Source organism: Oryctolagus cuniculus, chromosome 8, assembly GCF_051225735.1.
Source record: "Oryctolagus cuniculus isolate XC-2025 breed Fujian yellow rabbit chromosome 8, ASM5122573v1, whole genome shotgun sequence".
NCBI lineage: Eukaryota > Metazoa > Chordata > Mammalia > Lagomorpha > Leporidae > Oryctolagus > Oryctolagus cuniculus.
Window position 1 is genome coordinate 42,810,603 of NC_142874.1, and position 18,743 is coordinate 42,829,345.

General features: G+C 47.0%; 1 protein-coding gene across 9 annotated transcripts in view; it reads left to right on the forward strand.

The window, feature by feature from the left end:
• Positions 1–321: 321 nt before the first annotated feature.
• The window catches only part of SH3D19 (SH3 domain containing 19), a 202,364-nt gene continuing 183,942 nt past the window's right edge, over positions 322–18,743 (forward strand). For 3 of the 9 annotated variants that reach the window (XM_008267339.5, XM_070047425.2, XM_008267341.5), the window contains exon 1: positions 342–1,302. In XM_008267339.5, the coding sequence (XP_008265561.2) occupies positions 714–1,302 (589 nt within the window). In that variant the 5' untranslated portion in view covers positions 342–713. Of the gene's footprint in view, positions 1,303–18,743 lie in introns of all 9 variants that reach the window. The other 6 variants (XM_089302362.1, XM_089302363.1, XM_051819356.3 and 3 more) reach the window with 4 other exon arrangements.

The window sequence follows — 18,743 nt, forward strand, 5'->3', positions numbered from 1 at the left end:
CACTCAGTAGTTCAAATCCTCAAATGCTCGACACCCAGCCAGGAACCAGGGAGTCAATCCCAGTCTCCCACCTGAGTGGCAGAGACCCAACTACTTGAGCGATCACCTGCTGCCTCCCAGGGTGTGCACTAGCAGGAAGCTAGAATCAGGAATTGGAGCTGGAAATTGAACCCAGGTCCTGTTGATACAGGATGTAGGTACCTTAACCACTAGGTTAACCCGCCACCTCCCATTTATTGTTTTGAAATTTTTAAAAATTAGACTTTATTTTTTGTAGTTTTAGGTTCTCAGCAAAATTGAGCAGAAGGTACAGAGAATTCCCATACAATCCCAGTCCCTACAACATGCGTAGCCTCTCCCGTTACTGTCACCCTCCACCTCCCGACTGGTACATTTGATACAACTGATGAACCTATCATTTTCATCCGAAGTTCATGGTTGACACTGAGGTTCACCGTTGGTGTCACAACCTATGGGTTTGGACAAACATCATGTATCGGGCAGAGTAGTTTTACTTTCTGGGAATCCTCCGTGCTCCAACGAGGCTAAATTTTAAGGAGTGAAGAGAAGAGGGAAAGAACACAGTGTGCAAGGCAGAAGCTCCACCCAACTCCGAGGCAAGTTCGTCCCCAAGTTCAGCGGCTCCGGCCGCGCCATCTCCCCAAGTCCCGGTCAGAACAGGTTCCTCCTCCTTTTGTTCAAGCGTCAAGCAAATGGGTTTCCTGTTGACACGGGAATGTTGTGGAAGGGCAGGAAGAGGCCAGGCCACCTCCTCTTTCGCCCGCTTCCTATCCCGTTTATTTATCTTGTGCACGCTTGTTTTGGTCGAGCGGGTGTTTCCAGCGTGCGCGGCGGTGGGACGGCCTCCGTGGTCGGTGACCCCTCCCCGAGGAGGCGAGGCCCAGCTCGAACCCGCCCGGTCCCGGGCTGGACCGCGGCGCGGCGGGGCGGGGACGGGCGAAGAGAGAGGACGAGCGAAAGCTCGGGGCGAGAGAGGCCGCCGGTGCGCCGTGAGGAGGCGGGGACACCGCGGCTCCCGCCGCCGCAGGTGGAGTTCACTGAGGGGGCCGTTTCCTCAGCCGCCGCCGTCACCGCAGCCCGGCTTCCCGGCCCCGAAGGTGCTGGCGTGCGGCACCCGGGGCCCGCGGACCGGGGCCCGCTGTCGCCGGCTGCGCCGCCGCGCCTCGCCCATGGCTGAGGGCCGGCGGCGGGAGGACGACGAGGAGGAGCTGCGCGAGCGCCGCGAGCTTGGGGGCCCGCGCCGCGCCCGGGGCCGTGCGTTCTCCGGCCACTCGGCCGCAGGTGAGGGCGCGGCGGGCGCCGGCGGGCTTGGGGCGGGCGGGTACGGAGAGGAGGGCGCTGGCGGGGCCGCCGCAGGTCCTGCCGGGGGCGGCGGCAGCCTTCTTACCCGTCCGGATGGGACCGGCACCTTTAACTCTGGAGGGAGACCGAGAGAGAGGAGAGAGGAAGGTAGAGCAGCCTTTCCATTCTCAGCCTCACTTTCGGGTCGAGCCCGAGAAAATTCAAAAGGGTCTCCACCTGCCAGTGGCCCGGGAACCGAAACTCCCCGACGTTTGCGTGCAGACTGAATCCCGGCGGTAGCTGCAGGCTTGGAATTAGTGGCCTGGGCGATTCCTTATCTCGGGATGAGTCAGAGGCCGGTGGGGCGCTTGCTGGCGCTGGCTGCCGCGGTGCACAGCGACCCCTCGGGACGGATTGGCCTCCCCGGCCGCAGCCAGGTCAGCCACGTGCTTTGCACTGAGTCCAAGCTGGCGTCGGCGACCCGGCGACCCTTGGACTTCGGACCTGGGGTTTCCGCCCCGCCCCCCAGGCCGGAGCTCCGCAGTTTTCTATAGGACTTGCTTTTGAGTTACTTTGTGAGCACACTCTCTTTCCCTAAGCCCCATTACACTGAAGTCCAAAATCCAAGCATGTCACAAGGCATCGTTTCCGGGCCTGATACTGTGTTGTTTGTGCGCACACAAGCAACACGGATCTAACAGTTGGACGCGTAATTGGAAGCCTAAGTGTAGACCCAATTCTTTCCTCTGTGGTGCCTTCTCAATCGAATATAATGGAGAGGAAATTCTTTGGCCTTTGGTTCCAGCTGGCTGAGCCCAGTTATCTGAAAACAAGAAGGAAGGACAGAGCTCGGGAATGGTGACAAAAGGAGAGGAGGAAGTGAGAAAGACCGGGATGAGAACGCTGGTGGAGAGTTGCTGTAGAGAGAGGGAGGTGGTGAATGCCCCAGCCGGCTCTGAGCAGCGCTCTCTGCGGCACCCTTGGCCGCTAAGAAGAGTTGGTAGAGAAAATCTTGGATCCGTGGGGAACAGACGCGGCGGGGTGTGTGTGTAGGAAGTGGGATAAAAGGAAAGAACTTGAGCGGAACGTGAAGGAATAGTCAATTTGACGCCCTTGGTAGAGTCCTGGAAGCTTAAAGAAAATTCCTTATGCCCATTATTAGGACTTTTCATCAAGATAAGGCATTTGACAGTCTACATTGTTCCAAAACACCAATTGTTTTGGAAATAATTGATAGTTTTGTTGGGTGTAAACGCAGGCCTTGTGAAATAATGGGTAATTACCAGTGTAAGTAAATATTTCTTGCAAGAATACAATGAAGGAATATTAGAAAGATGAACCTGCCTTGAATTCCTGATTGAAAACAGCGTAGGCTTGCTTGGATGCCTATAACCTTCAGCCAAAAACTGAACCCCATACTCTATTTAAAGGGCTGTTTCAGAGTCCAGACTACTTAAGACCCAGATGAATGTTTATCATTTAGTTGCAATATTCCAAGGCTGGTGGAAAGACTATTTTTGTAACTTGTTGTTTACCAGTTCCATAACTTCCCAAGGCTGGCAAAGGGTTTTCTAGGTTCTGTGATAATGTTTTGCTGAGACATGACATTGTATATACTTTTTGCACTCAGAAATCAGTGTTCCCAGTTGGCTGTTTATGTGCCCCTTTTCACCACAGGGTGAGGGGGCTGCGGTATCACGGAGTGGGTAGAAGGTTAAACTTGCAGTTTGGGCTTTTATTTGGGGGATAAATTATGGAATGGTTTACATGGCAAGCTGTGCTTCTCTTTCCCCTAGTTAGTTCACATGTTTTTCAGACACCATCACATTCCTTACCAAGCTTGGGCATTTGTTGGTTATGTCTGTGCTGCCGTGTTGTTCTCTGAGTGAGAGTGTCAATGGATCCAGGGGCTTCATATTTCCTCTGCTGCTTTGTAATCTTTCCTTTTCCTGTTCTCAACATTCACTCCTGCCTCACCTCTATGCAGGCTAAAGATTTTCCTTGTCTTTGGTCTCACCAGACTAGATATTGTAAACTTGGGGTTTATGGACCTGAGGGACTCTGTGAACCCTTCTTTCACTGCCTGCTAAATTTAGGTGTGACTGTGCAAGGGCATCTATTTATTTTTGCGACACACATATGTATATCAGTATACAGCATTTGTAAATTATAAAGTGAAAACTTTTCTAAATTCATGACCAAGACGAGAAATTGAGTATTAGCAGTTCCTGGCTCCCAGAGGTAGCCTTTCTCCTGCTCCTAGAGGTAACCTTGTTTTTTACTTTTGTGATTAATTTCTTTTCTGTACAGTTTTACCAAGTACGTGTGCATCCCTGTACAGTGTTGTGAGCCTTACCTGTTTTACAACTTCATGTTAGTGGAATCACTATGCTTGGCAGTGTGTATTCTTTAGTTTGTTTTTTTGTTTGTTCAAGATGACTGTTCTTTTAATCAACCCATAAGAAAACAGGTAATAACTTGAAATTATGAAATGTCTTGGAATGAGTTCTTTCCATTTGAAGACCAAGAACTTCAGGCAAGATCTCATCACATAAGGACAGTCCTGGTAGGACATCTTTAGGAGCTACATCTGGGTCTCCCACGTGGTTGCGTGGGCCTAAGTACTTGGGCCATCTTCTGCTGCTTTCCCAGGTGTGTTAGCAGGCAGTTGTATGGGAAGTGGAGCATCCAGGGTGCCCATGTGGATGCCGGCACCACAGGCAGTGGCTTTACCTGCTACACCACAGTGCTGGCCCTGATAAATGTGTTTTTAAAATGATGTTAAGAGGGATTGGCACCGTGGCTCACTTGGCTAATCCTCCACCTGCGGTGCCGGAATCCTATATGGGCGCCAGGTTCTAGTCCCGGTTGCTCCTCTTTCAGTCCAGCTCTCTGCTGTGGCCCAGGAGGGCAGTGGAGGGTGGCCTAAGTGCTTGGGCGCCTGTACCCTCATGGGAGACCAGGAGAAGCACCTGGCTCCTGGCTTCAGATCAGCGAAGCTCCGGCTGTAGCGGCCATTTGGGGGGTGAACCAACGGAAGGAAGACCTTTCTCTCTGTCTCTCCCTCTCATTGTCTATAACTACCTGTCCAAAAAAAAAAAAAATGATGTTAAGAATATTGGAGGGCCAGCGCTATGGCATAGCGAGTAAAGCCACCGCCTGCAGTGCCGGCATCCCATATGGGTGCCGGTTGAATCCCGGCTGCTCCGCTTCCGATCCAGCTCTCTGCTTTGGCCTGGGAAAACAGTAGAAGATGGCCCAAGTTCTTGGACCCTTATACCCACGTGGGAGACCCAGAAGAGGCTCCTGGCTTCAGACTGGTGCAGCTCTGGCCATTGCAGCCATTTGGGGAGTGAACCAGCGGATGGAAGACTCGCTCTGCCTTTCCTTCTCTCTCTGTAACTCTGACTTTCAAATAAATAAGTAAATCTTTTTTTAAAAAAAAAGAATATTGGTTTGTATAGTTACAATTTCATCTTTCAGTATGGGATGATAGTTGATTTGGTGCTTGCCTTCATAAAATATTAAAATATTTTTATTTCTCTAGCATTTAAAATAAGTTATATTTTTAGTCTGTTTCTAGTTTTTTTTCTTTTAAAAAAATGTTGTTTTTTTTTTTTATCTACTTGGAAATTGTGTGACAGAGAGGGAGAGATTTCCCATCTTCTGGTTTACTCCTCAAATGCCCACAACAGCTGGGAATGAGCCAGGCCAAAGCCAGGAGCCTAGAACTTCATCCAAGTCTTCCACATGAGTGGCAGGGGATGAAGCCCTTGAGCCATCATCTGCTTCCTCCCAAGGATTCATTAGCAAGAAACTGGATCAGAAGCGCAATAAGCAGCACTCAAATTGCCACTGTAATGTGGGGTGAGGGCATCCTAAGAGCAGCTTAATCCATTGTGCCTCAACTTTACTCCTATAATCTTCAACGTGATGCAAAAATAAACGAAAAGTCCAGTTGACTCTTTGCAGAATTGTAGGAGCAACCAAGTGCTAAGGATCAGTTCACTGAAAGTTAGTTCTTTTTTGTTTACTTATTTGAGGGAGACAGAGTGAGAGAGAAAACTCCCATCTGTTGGTTCACTGGCCAAATGCCTACAGCATCTGGGAGCCCAGGGATACAATCCAGTTCTCCCATGTGGGAGACAGGAGCCCAACTTGAGCCATCACCACTGCCTCCCAGGGTTACCATTAGCAGGAAAGTAGAGCTGGACATCGTACTCCCTCTGATGGGATGCAAGTGTCTTAACCACTACACTAAATGCCTGCTCCTTAGTGAAAAGTAATCCTGTAGGAATTCATGGCTCATGAGATTTTTCTGGGCAGGTGTAGGAAAGATCCCTGGGGAGCGGAGAGTGTACCATTGTTTCAGTTTCAGCTGCTGCTGCTAAAGATTGTGAATCTATTCTGTGAAATATTCACTGTGGTTGGTAATGTCCAAGATCCTAATTGCCTGATTTGATACAGAGTAGCAGTCCTGAGAACACTCTTTTTTTTTTTTTTGACAGGCAGAGTGGACAGTGAGAGAGAGAGAGACAGAGAGAAAGGTCTTCCTTTGCCGTTGGTTCACCCTCCAATGGCCGCCGCGGCCGGCGCGCTGCTGCCGGCGCACCGCGCTGATCCGATGGCAGGAGCCAGGAGCCAGGTGCTTTTCCTGGTCTCCCATGGGGTGCAGGGCCCAAGCACTTGAGCCATCCTCCACTGCACTCCCTGGCCACAGCAGAGGGCTGGCCTGGAAGAGGGGCAACCGGGACAAATCCAGCACCCCGACCGGGACTAGAACCCGGTGTGCCGGCGCCGCTAGGCGGAGGATTAGCCTAGTGAGCCGCGGCGCCGGCCAGAACACTCATTTTTAGTATGTTCCCCCTGGTGATAGAGATGCTACTGGATCACAAGGGGTGATGCTTTTTGCAAATTGCTGTAATTAAGAGCGAAATCACACCCAACATGGAGGCTTAAATTCTAAGAAATTGTTCTTTCAGTAAATTTGGCCTTTTGAAAAGGCCTGATGAGAGACCATGAGATAAACATGGAGATTCCCACCGACTAACACAGGGGACTTAGTGTCCATTGTGGGCTTCCTCAGCAGCTTAAAGGATTTCATGGCTGATTGACGCAGCCCAGTGTTTAACATCAGCTTGGTTCTGTGTGGTTGATTTTCTTCTTTGTATCACTAATTGAATGTTCTTCATCTCTTTCTGTGCAGCCAAGTTTGGTGTGTTAGTGCCAGTGTGTTAGTTACTGCTAGGCAAGGGTAGGGGAGAATAGGAGGAAGATGGGGTGACCAGCTCTTCTTAATGTTCCTGGCATTGTCCTAGCTTTTACAATGGAAAGTTTCCCATCCCAGGAAATCCTTCACTTGAGGGCAAATCAGGATGGCTAGTCTCCCGAGTGGAAGGACAGCTTGCCCCTGACCTTGGAGTGGGGGAAGGGAGGATAAAGGCTACTGATGCTTATGCCAAAACCACTGCTTCTGACTCATGCTTTTTTCATTCAACACTGTTTGCATGATTTATTCATGTGGTTACATGTAGCTGAAGTTTGTTTTCATTGCATCAGTATACCATATTTTGTCTGTTATTGTAAATAATTAATTTGAGAGGCAAAGAGACAGAGAGAGCCACACACAGAGAGTTCCCATCTTCTGGTTCATTCTTCAAATGCCTGCAACAGCCAGGTTTGAGGCCAGCCTAAAACCAGGAACCAGGAACTCAGTCCAGGTCTCCCATATGGGTGAGTGGCAGGAACACAAGTACTTGAGCCATCACTGCTGCCTCCCAGGGTCTGCATTGGCAGGAACCTGGAGTCGGGAGCCAGAGTTGGGAATTGAACCGAAGCACCCCTATGTGGGACATGGGTATCTTAATCACTAGGCTAAATACTTGCACCCTGGAGCCTCAACTTTTGTTGGTTATGTATTATAAATATCATCTTCCATTCTGTGGCTTATTTTTCATTTGCTTTATGGTTTCTTTTGATGTGACAGTTTGTTTTAATGTAGATTCATTTGTGAATCTTTCCCTTTAGAAATTATCTTCCCCTTCTCCCTTGATTAAGAATGTTATCCCTAACCCAAAGTCATGAAAATATTCACCTATACCTCATTTCTTGAGTCTTAAAAACTTTGTGGCTATTTTTAAAAAAAATATTTTAAACAATATTTTTATTTATTTGAAAGGCAGAGTAATAGAGGAAGAGAGACAGAGAGCTCTTGTCTGCTGACTTACTCCCCAAATGCCTGCAGACAGCCAGGGCTAGGCCATGTCGAAGCCAGGAGCCGGGACCCAAGTACTTGAGCTGTTCTATGGCTGCTCCCCAGGATGCACAGTAGTAGGAAGCTGAACTGGATGGTGGAACTGGGACTTAAATCCAGGCACTGTGATATGGGATGTGGGCCTCCCATGGGCGTCATAACCACTAAGCCAAGTGCCTGCCCCTGTAGCTTTCTTTGGGGAGAAGTGTCCTAGCTGTCCTTAGGCTCTCAAACAGAACTAGAGCAGATTTATGTCACTCCTCCGCAGGGCAGGTATGCAAAATGGTGGCTCCTCCCCGAGATAACCTGGAAGAGTGGCAGCCGTATAATAGGGCCTAATAAAATAGGAAAAAATGTATTCTCTCTGTATTTTAATGTGTTTATGGTCAACCCAGGAAGGATTGACACACAGATGGTCCCTGCCTGACTTGACGACAGTTTGATTTACCAATTTTTTGACTTTACAATAGTGTGACAGCAGTAGGCATTCGGTAGCAACTGTACTTTGAATTTTGATTTTCCCCGTGCTGGTGATACATGGTAAAGTCTTCATCAATGCTGGGCAGCAGCTGCAGCTCCCAGTCAACCCTGTGATCCTGAGGGGACACAGCTAACATGCTGTAGTGTGTTGTGTTGCTAAGCTATGATATTCAATAGGGTAGGTGTATGTAGTGCATTTTTGACTTGGGATATTTTCAACTGATTATGGGTTTATTGGGATGCAAGTCAAAGAGCATTGGTGACTGTTGGCTTTTGTGCCTTGAGTAAAATAACTTCAATATGATCAGTTTAAGGGCACAGAATAACAATCATGGTATTTGCCACATCTCAGGTGCTTCTCATACAGTAGCCCCTTCGAAGGAGATATTTTCTGTATATGTATGTAGAAATATATTTACATATTTATATAATTTCTATATAGGTAAAAATTTATATTTTATAAATATATAGTAATAACATAAAATGTTATGTACATTTATATATAAATATAAATAAAATAGATTTTATATTTTATAATTAAAAAAACCCAAGGCTCAGAAACTTGCTTAAGGTCCCTCAGCTGGTATTTGGTATGGTATATGGTTTATGTTATGGATTCAGCTTGAATCCAGGTCTTTTTTTAAGTGAAAGTCTGTGTTTTTCTAGGCCATCACGCTGACTACTAGTAGAAGTCGGTTAATGTTGATGCTCCAAACACTTATACCTGCATGTTGGCTGCTATATTTAGCAATACTTCACTGTATCTGGTAGTTTTCGGCTTAGAAGGGCTTTTACAACCTCATTTAGTTTGACTTTTACAACAACCTGAGAGGGGAGTCTTCAAGCCTTATTATTCCCACTTTAAAGATGTGTAAACTGAGTCTCAGAGGTGCTAGAAGACTTCATCTAGAATCACACCACTACAGATAGCTGCAACTCAGTTATGTCTGCTGTGTGTCACAAGTCATAAACTAGGATTTCTTTTAATTTATACACTTAGCATTCCAGCTCATATTCTTCAGAGCTTCTCTCTAGTTAGTTGGTTAGTTTTGAGAATTGCATTTGTTTTTCTGGGCTTCCAGTTTTTTTGTTATTATGATTCCAAAATTATTTAATTTATTTTGAGAAAGTTATTTTAAGTCCCATGGAAACTATGGATATATTTATATGTTATTTAAAAGTGCTGCACTCACAAGATTCTTTAAGTGGACCTGTGTGGTTGACCCCGTCAATATAATGAATGCAGAAAATACTGGGAATAGAGACATGAGACATAGGCTCCCTGCTTTTATAGAGAAGACTAATACACTTTACTTTTTTTTTTGACAGACAGAGTGGACAGTGAGAGAGAGAGACAGAGAGAAAGGTCTTCCTTTGCTGTTGGTTCGCCCTCTAATGGCCGCTGTGGCCGGTGCGCTGCGGCTGGCGCACCGTGCTGATCCCAAGGCAGGAGCCAGGTGCTTCTCCTGCTCTCCCATGGGGTGCAGGGCCCAAGCACTTGGGCCATCCTCCACTGCACTCCCTGGCCACAGCAGAGAGCTGGCCTGGAAGAGGGGCAACCGGGACAGAATCCGGCGCCCCGACTGGGACTAGAACCCGGTGTGCCGGCACCGCAAGGCGGAGGATTAGCCTAGTGAGCTGCAGCGCCAGCCCTAATACACTTTAAAGAAGAGAACTAGGCATATTAAGTAGTCCATGGTGACTGTCAAACGGATGCTGACACAAGAGAACCAGACTCTTGGTTCATTTCTTGGCTCTCCAGTTGCTAACTTCCTGACCTTGGACACGTTACCTCAGCTCTCTGCTTCCCTTCTTTACTCATAAAGTGGAAATAATAAGAAAGCCTATTGCATAGGACTTGAGGATTAAATTAATTTGTGTGTGTGTATATATGTGTGTGTATATATATATATATTATATAAATGTCCTGAGAACATGGCCAAGCACACAGAGTAGGTAACTACACAGTTATTACTGTTTATTTCATGTCTACTTTTTGTTTATTGTTGTTAAGATATCTGACCCTTTGTTGAGTCTATGCTTTTCTTCATTTGGGAATAGTTTTGGGCTTCATGGTGGCAGAGGAAAAAGGGTAAATCTGAAATTTCACCATTTAATAATTCAGTGTAGTTGCTTTGCTTTGGAGTTCGTGCAAATCTTGGAAATATCTTGATCCCGTAAGACCCCAAATACTTAGATTAGTTCTTCATTTGGTGATGCTGAGCTTTACTTTTTGATTTAAAAAAAAATTTTTTTTTTGTTTTTAACTTATTTGAAAGACAGAGTTATATATAGAGTGGGAGAGACAGTCTTGCACTTGCTGGTTCATTTCCCAAAGGGCTGCAATGGCCGGGGCTGAGCCAGGCCAAAGCCAGGAGCCCAGAGCTTCTTCCAGGTCTCCCAAGTGGATAGCAGGGGCCCAAATACTTGAGGCCATCTTTTGCTGCTTTCCCAGGCACATTAGCTGGGAGCTGGATCAGAAATGGGGCAGCTGGGACTCGAACCCATTGCAGGTGGTGGCTTAACCTGCTGTGCTACAGCTCTGGTCCCTGGGCTTTTCTTTATCATCACAAATGAAAAGCTAATTTTTGTGATACCAGCAGTGATGTTCGAAGTGCTATCAGTGTAACAGAGGTGAAGTTGATGATTTTACAGCCTATTTTTGACCGGGTGCATCCCTTCATTCTGTCCCCCCCCCCCCCTTTTTTTTTTGACAGGCAGAGTGGACAGTGAGAGAGAGAGACAGAGAGAAAGGTCTTCCTTTATCGTTGGTTCACCCTCCAATGGCTGCCGTGGCCGGCGCACTGCGCTGATCCGAAGCCAGGAGCCAGGTGCTTCTCCTGGTCTCCCATGCGGGTGCAGGGCCCAAGCACTTGGGCCATCCTCTACTGCACTCCTGGGCCACAGCAGAGGGCTGGCCTGGAAGAGGGGCAACCGGGACAGAATCCGGCGCCCTGACCAGGACTAGAACCCCGTGTGCCAGCACCGCAGGCGGAGGATTAGCCTATTGAGCTGCGGCGCCGGCCTCTTTTTTCCCTTTCTGACATTGTTCATCGTGCACTTCTACAGCTTCATTGGCATGTTATGATCTGGGGGCAATGTATTCACTCTGTTTTCCCTCAGGTCAGTGCAGCTTTGCCTCCAATGGTACTTAGAGATTAAGTCTATGAATGTTTGGCTCTAATGCTTTCTGTCACCCTCTCATTAGCATTGTAGCCATCAGCAGTTTACAGCATCTTTCTGGGCCTTAGTTTTTGCTTTATTAAATGAAGGCATGAGGCTTCCAACTTTACATTTTATGAGTCTAGGAGACTAGAAGAAAGTTAACTTCTGACTTGGTTTATAGAAGTTTGCCAATGTGCTGAATTAGATCTTCCTCCTGGCTTCCTTCTGAACTCCTTCATCTGTGAGGGAGAAGCCGACAGCACAACAGGCACAACTCTGCCTCCCTTGGAGAGGTCCATTACCGAGGCATGAGTTGTCCTGCAGGCCCCCTCTGTAAAATTAAAAAAAAAATTTTTTTTTAAATTTGAGAGGCAGAAAGAGATAGGAAGAGGGAGAGGGAGAAAAATAGGAAGGGAGGGAGGGTGAGAATGGGCATGAGAGAGTTTGCCTCGTCTGCTGGTTCACTCCCAAATGCCTGCCAATGCCCTGGGCTGCAGGCTGAGGCCCAGAGCTGGGAACTCAGTCTGGGTCTCCCATGTGAGTGACAGGGACCCAGATTCTTGAGCCATCACCTGCTGCCTCCTAGAGTGTGCATTAGCAGCAAGCTTAAATTGGAAGTGGAACTGGGACTGCAACCCAGGCACCCCCGTATGGGTTGTGGGCATCCCAAGCAGTGTCAACTACTCGGCCAGATGTCCTCCTCATTGTAGTATTTGTTTAAAGAGGAATACTTACATAACATTTTTGGGAATTCTTTTACATGGGAGAGATCATTAATTTTTAATCCCTCCCTCTGTTTTTTTTTCAGTCTTAAAGGTATACATTGAAATTGCCTTTACAAGTTCAATTCCTCTACACGAATCCTATCCAGAATATCAGTGTGTGCTGATGTGTAGCATTTACTTTCAAATTAGAAGCAAAAGGCATGAAATTTGTATGTCTAATTGAAGTGACCTATGCCTGAGACTCATTCACAATAGAGTATCAGTAGGTACAAATGACTAATATAAATTCCTTTCCAGTTTTGGAAATGGAGAGGAAGCTAGAGTAGGAGAGGAATTTGAAAAAGCACTGGACTAGGATAATCACATGACAACGAGTTGATATTTATTGCACACTGGGTGCCAGGTAATATTCCAGTTGTTTCACATGTGTTTTTCTCATTTAGTCTGCTTACCATTCCTGTGAAGTAGGTGTGACTGTTTCCTTCGGTTCACCGAGGAAGATGTTCTCCAGGTCACATAGCTGGTGAGTGACAGAATGGGCTTCTGTGGCACAGACTCCTAGTTGCCTGCTTCTTCCTTAGGAAGTGGAGCTCCTATAGTTTGGGGTGTGGCGGTGTGCTCACCCATGAAGCTTGAGTGTTCCTCAGAAGGAGCTGACTCAGCTGTACGGAATGCCCTTTCTCCTTACCACCTACCAGGAACAAGGATGTGTAGCTTTCAGTAGCCATCCTGGGCCATGAAGTTACCTTGAGGACGGAAGCCAGGCGCTGAGAACGGTGGGGCGGAACAATAGATGGAATCTCAGTCTTTGATGATTGTAGAGTCACCAAATGAATTTTGATTGCCTGGCTCTTCCTTTGAGGAAAAATACACCCTGCCTTGTTTAAGTCACCTTATCTTGGGCTTCGGTAATTGGTAACTGAATGCATTTCCTAACTGATGGACGTTCTCAGTTGATCTTGTCTCCCTCCACTTACCCTACACTATAATGCATCTTTTATTTTTTTATTTATTTATTTTTTACTATAATGCATCTTGTCAACATGAGGTTACCCTGGCTTACCTAGAGTCTTGTTCTTGTTCCTATTCTCTGAATTTTTATTATTCTGTGACCATGGACAAATCTCTTAGGTTGTATGACACCTACCCTCCTTCCCTCCCTGCCTCCCAGCTTTTGCATCTTGGAGATGGGAATTGTGCATCTTTTCTGTAGCCTCATTATGGGGAACATGCTTGTAAACTCGTAAGAGTGGTTTATAGTTCTTGAAGGGTGTTGGGGTCATCCTTGGACAAGTTTAAGGGTATTGGAAAGGAAGCCTATTGAATCTGAAAACACAGTCATCTGGTTCTGTCATCTTGCCTAGTACCAGCTTAATTCAGAATAAATGAATAGGAGCTGTGAAGGGAGGTGCTTTTGTTCCTGCCCTGATGCAAGCAAGCAAATCAAGAATTGCATTGTTTATGAGCTCTGTATTGCATTCCAGGGCTGCTGCATGGCATTGCAAGTTCATTTGTTTCTCAATATGGCTGCCTCCATTGTACTGGAATTTTATTTCTGGAAGATAACATTAATCAGAGAGTCATCATAGTTGAAGATAAATGCTAAATACTTTTTCTTTGAGGTCTGGCCAAGAACAAGGGTCACAGAAGAAAGTGCTTCCATAAGAGGTAGAAATCAGTTTTTCTGTCAATCAGTGTCACCATTTCCAAATAGTTCACATAACACTGGAAAGCTCCCAGCATGGGGCTCACCCATGTACATGATCCCTTCTTACTACCGCACCCCTTATTTGTTCATTCCTTCCCAAGTGCCCTCCTCAACATGCAATGCTAGCTTAGTGGGGACAACTGGAGCTATCTGGAGATTGCTTGGTTAAGGTATAACTATCTCCAGTGGAGGGAGTGGCCAGTAAATGGAATTCACCTGGAACAAGGAGTGTTACTGCAAGTTTTAAAATGTGCAGGCTTGCATTTGAATATTACTTTTAATTAGATGTATAACAGTGTGAAATGCCTTAACATCACAAACAACATTTTATCTTCCACCTCTTCTAATCCTATTTTCTCTTCATAGAACATTTCTGGAGGTATCCCACTTTATAACATGGCACAGTATCTCTCATATTTTTGTAGCAGTAGGAACCCTGAACAGAGTTTCTCTAAACTTTAATATGCCTACAGATCACCTGGAGATCTCGCTGAAGTGCAGGCCCTGATGAGTAGGTTTGGGGTGACCCTGAGACTACATTCTCAGAAGTTCCAGGTGCTGTTGCTGCCCGTCTCTGGTCCATGCTGTCGGTAACAGGGCCTGCAGTGACCTCTGCTGTGGGCAGGGCAGCAGACTCACCTGGGTGTGTGCTCGTGACCCCACCCTCAGATTTCCTTCCTCTTAATTACTTCTGGAATATTTGCTGAGCAACAGGATTTTTGAAGTTTTATGTGAGGTGAGAACCACTGGCTTACTACCCTATTGAAAAATATGATGTTGAATAATTTCAGTGCAATATTTTGTAAATTGAACATTTTATTTATTTTTTAAGATTTTTTTTTAAAGATTGATTTATTTTGAAAGAGTTACAGACAGAGAGGGAGAGACAAAGAGAGACAGATCTTCCATCTGCTGGTTTGCTCCTCAGATGGCTGCAAGGGCCAGCACGAGGGCAGGCTGAAGCCAGGAGCTTCATCTGGGTCTCCCATGTGGGTGCAGGGGTCCAAGCACTTGGGCCATTTTCTGCTGTTTTCCCAGGCCATTAGCAGGGAACTAGATGGGAAGTGGAGCAGCTGGGATAAAAACTGGCACCCAAAAGGGATGCAGTTGCTGCATGTGGTGGCTTTACCCACTATGCCATGAAGCCAGAGATACTCCCATGCAATGATTTACTGCCTGGATGGCTGCAACAGCCAGAGCTGAGCAGGCTGAAGCCAGGAACCATCCTCAACTGCTTTTCTAAGGTCATTAGCAGGGAGCTAGATTAAAAGTGGAGCAGCCAGGACATGAACTGGTATCCATATGGGATGCCAGAGTGAAAGGTAATGGCTTTACCTGCTACGCCACAACAGTAGCCCCTAAGTTGGATGTTTAAAAAAATTATTAGTAATTCACATGATGACTTTTAGTAAACCAAATCCTCTGTGCATTTTTTCTTTCCTAGCTTACTGACAAATAAAAATAGTATGTATTCAAAATGCATGTCTTTATATATACATTATGAAATTATTATTAAAATCAAGTTATTAACATATCTATCACCTCACATATTTCCCTTTCATGTATATGTAAGAATACTTAGAGATCTCAGAAATTTCAAGTATACAATACATTGTTACTGCCTGTGCTCACCATGATGAATGCTACATCTCCAAATCTTACTCATCTTGCGGATGAAAGTGTGTACCCTTTGACCAGCATCTCCCATCTCTTCTATCCACTGTACCCTCTCCCTGTAGTCCCCAGTAGCCACTCTACCACTGTTTCTATAGTTTTTTGTTTTTTTTTGTGTGGGGGGGCACTATTGGTCTTTCTGCATCTGGCTTATTTCACTTAGCATAATGGACTCTAGGTTTATCCACATTGTTGCAAATGGCAGGATTTTCTTTTTAAAAGGCATTTGGTTCAGTGGTTAAGTCACTACTTTTTTTTTTTTTTTTTTTTTTTTTTTTTAACAGGCAGAGTGGATAGTGAGAGAGAGAGACAGAGAGAAAGGTCATCCTTTTGCTGTTGGTTCACCCTCCAATGGCCACCGCAGCCGGCGCACCGCACTGATCCGAAGGCAGGAGCCAGCCAGGTGCTTCTCCTGGTCTCCCATGCGGATGCAGGGCCCAAGGACTTGGGCCATCCTCTACTGCACTCCCAGGCCATAGCAGAGAGCTGGCCTGGAAGAGGGGCAACTGGGACAGAATCCGGCGCCCCAATCGGGACTAGAACCCGGTGTGCTGGCGCCGCAAGGCGGAGGATTAGCCTAGTGAGCCGCGGCGCCGGCTACTTGGTTTTGAGTCTCTGCTACTCTTCTTATGATCCAGCTTCCTGCTAATGTGCATCTTGGAAGGCATCAGGTGATGGCTCCAATACTTGGGTCCCTGACACTTGTGTGGGAGATCTGGGTGGAGTTCTGGGCTCTTGACTTTGGCCTGGCCCAGAACTGGCTGTTGTGGTCATTTGAGTAGTAAACCAGCAAATGGGAGATCTGTCTCTCTGCCATTCAAATAAAAAAAAAAAAAATGCCAAGTAACATTCCATTGTACATCACTTAGGTTGTTTCCATTAGGTGGTTTGCTGTTGTGACTAATGCCTCAGTTATCATGAGAATGCAGATATCTCTTGAAGATAGATTTTTATTTCCCTTGGATGTATACCCAGAAGTAAGGTTGCTGGATTGTTTGGTAGTTCTGTTTTTAATTTTTTTGAAGGTTTATTTAATTGAAAAGCACAGTTGCAGAGGCAGAGAGAGAGAAAGAGAGCTTCCACCCACTGGCTTACTTCCCAAATGGGCGCAATGGTCAGAGCTGTGCTGATCCAGAGCCAGGAGCCAAGAGCTTCTTCATGGTCTCCCACGTGGGTGCAGGGGCCCAAGCACTTGGGCCATCTTCCACTGCTTTCCCAGGTCACAACAGAGAGCTGGATTGGAAGTGGAACAGCTGAACTTGAACTGATGGACATATAGGATGCAGGTACTTCAGCCGTCATCTGCTGCTGTACCAGGCACTTTAACAGGGAGCTGGATCAGAAGCAGAGCAGCTGAGACTCAAACCAGTCCTCTAGTATGGGATGCTGGTGTTGTAAGTGGCAGCTTAACCATGTATAATGGGCATTATTCAATCCTTCTATTACAGACAAAATTGGTTCTGCATAGAGAATAGTATAGTGAACTGCCGTTGGAGAAAGTGGAGGACACTGTGTTAGTTTGAGCTTGTGAGAAAGAGGCCTATTCTGCTAATTTGAACTGATGGAGGTTTATTCTACATATATACAGGTTAAGTTGAAAGCAGTAGTTTCAGGGGTTATTTAGAAATAAGGTAAAGCCTAGGGAGACAGTGGGTAAGCTGCTGCTTAGGATGCCCACATCCTGTATAAGAGTGCCTGGGGTTGAGTACTGCCTCCACTTCCAATCCAGCCTCCTTCTAATGCACCTGGGAGGCAGCAGATGATGGCTCCGATTCTGGGGTCTCTGCCACCCATGTGGGAGACCTGGTTGGAACTCCTGGCTTCAGCCTGGTTCAGCCTTGGCTTTTCTGGGTATTTGGGGAGTGAAGTAGCAGATGGAAGATCTTTTTCTCCCTTTCCTTTTGTCACTACACCTTTCAATAAACACCTGAAAAAGAAGTATTTATTACAAAAGAAATTGAGCAATTCTAAGGAACTGACAGCCAATAGCTACGCTGAAAAATATGCCTTTCTCAATTGGAATGGCTTGCTTGCTGTTTATGTTAGTAACACCACCATTCTTGTGGCTCAGTTTGTCTCTTCCATGGCTTCTGGATGTACTGAGTGATTAGCTCTCTTGTTTTTCTCACAGCCTCCCCCAGAAGGAGGCTCTGAGTATATTGACCAACCACAGTCCTGGCCCCTTTATCTCCCAGGTCTATGGCACACCTATAGGTAGCTGCCTTTTCAGACCCATCCCAGGTACCTTTGCTGGGGCAGGATGCTAGAGTCTTGGGGTACCCACAATGGCTCCTTGTGTCAGGTGGGACCTTGAGGTGGCAGTGTGTAGGGATGTGTGTATGTGTGTGTGGTAGAGGGTGTTATCCTGAGGTTTCTCAGAATGGAGCGAGGGTCTGCCAACTTCAGGCAGACTCCATGCATACATACCCTCAAACACTCTACAGTGGGAGTTTCATGAGATTTTATTCATTGTTATATCCGTGTAACTCAGGACAATGCACAGCACGTATGTTCCGTACTTAGGCTGTCAAATAAAATATTAATGAATTTTTTTTAATAACATTTTATTTGACAGGCAGAGTTGGGGGGCGGGCGGAGGGATCTCCTGCCAGCTCATTCACTCCCCAAATGGTTGCAACAACCAGGGCTGGGCCATACTGAAGCCAGGAACCTGGATCTCCATCCATGTCTCCCACGTGGGTGCTGGGGCCCAAGCATTTGGGCCATCATCCAGCTGCCTTCTCAGGTACCATTAGCAGGGAGCTGGATGGGAAGTGGAGCAGCCGGGACCAGAACCAGTGCTCTGATAAGACATGCCGGCTCCCGAGCCATGGCTTAACCCACAGCACCACAACTAGTCTTGGATTAAACAAAACAAAGCAGAACCTTAACCCAGCACTTGCTTATTTTTAGCTCAGTTACATTTTATTCTAACCGGACTCCTTACCATGCAAGGTTGGGAAGCCAGCCCCTCCTCTTCCTGCGGCCCACCCTGTTGAGGGGAAACCTTACGCAGTCATGCGCTAGGACGTCACGTTTTCCAGTTTGCCCGCTAGTCCCCCGAGTTTTACATGTGTGCCACCTGGTGCCAGAAAGAGGGCCAGCCCCTGGCTTTCACCTGCGGAGCAGTTCGTGATGGCCAGTACGGTGTGCAGAGGCCGTCCCAGTGGCTTTCCCGGGGGCTCTTAGTCGCGACCTTCAGGCGGCCATGTGGGGCCTCGGGCTCCTGGGCGCAGAGGTCCGTCCTCTGGGGCCGGGGACTCACAGCTGAGGACCCCCGGGACCTGGCCGGCAGGCGCCAGACGCCCCTCTCCGGGGGAGCGCTGTTCTCGGTGCCCGCGGCCTGGAGTCTCGCGAGCCGCTGCCATCTTGGGTCCGAGTGAATGGCATTGTCCAGTCGCAATACAGGTGTGGGGAAGGCGAATCTTCAGGTAAG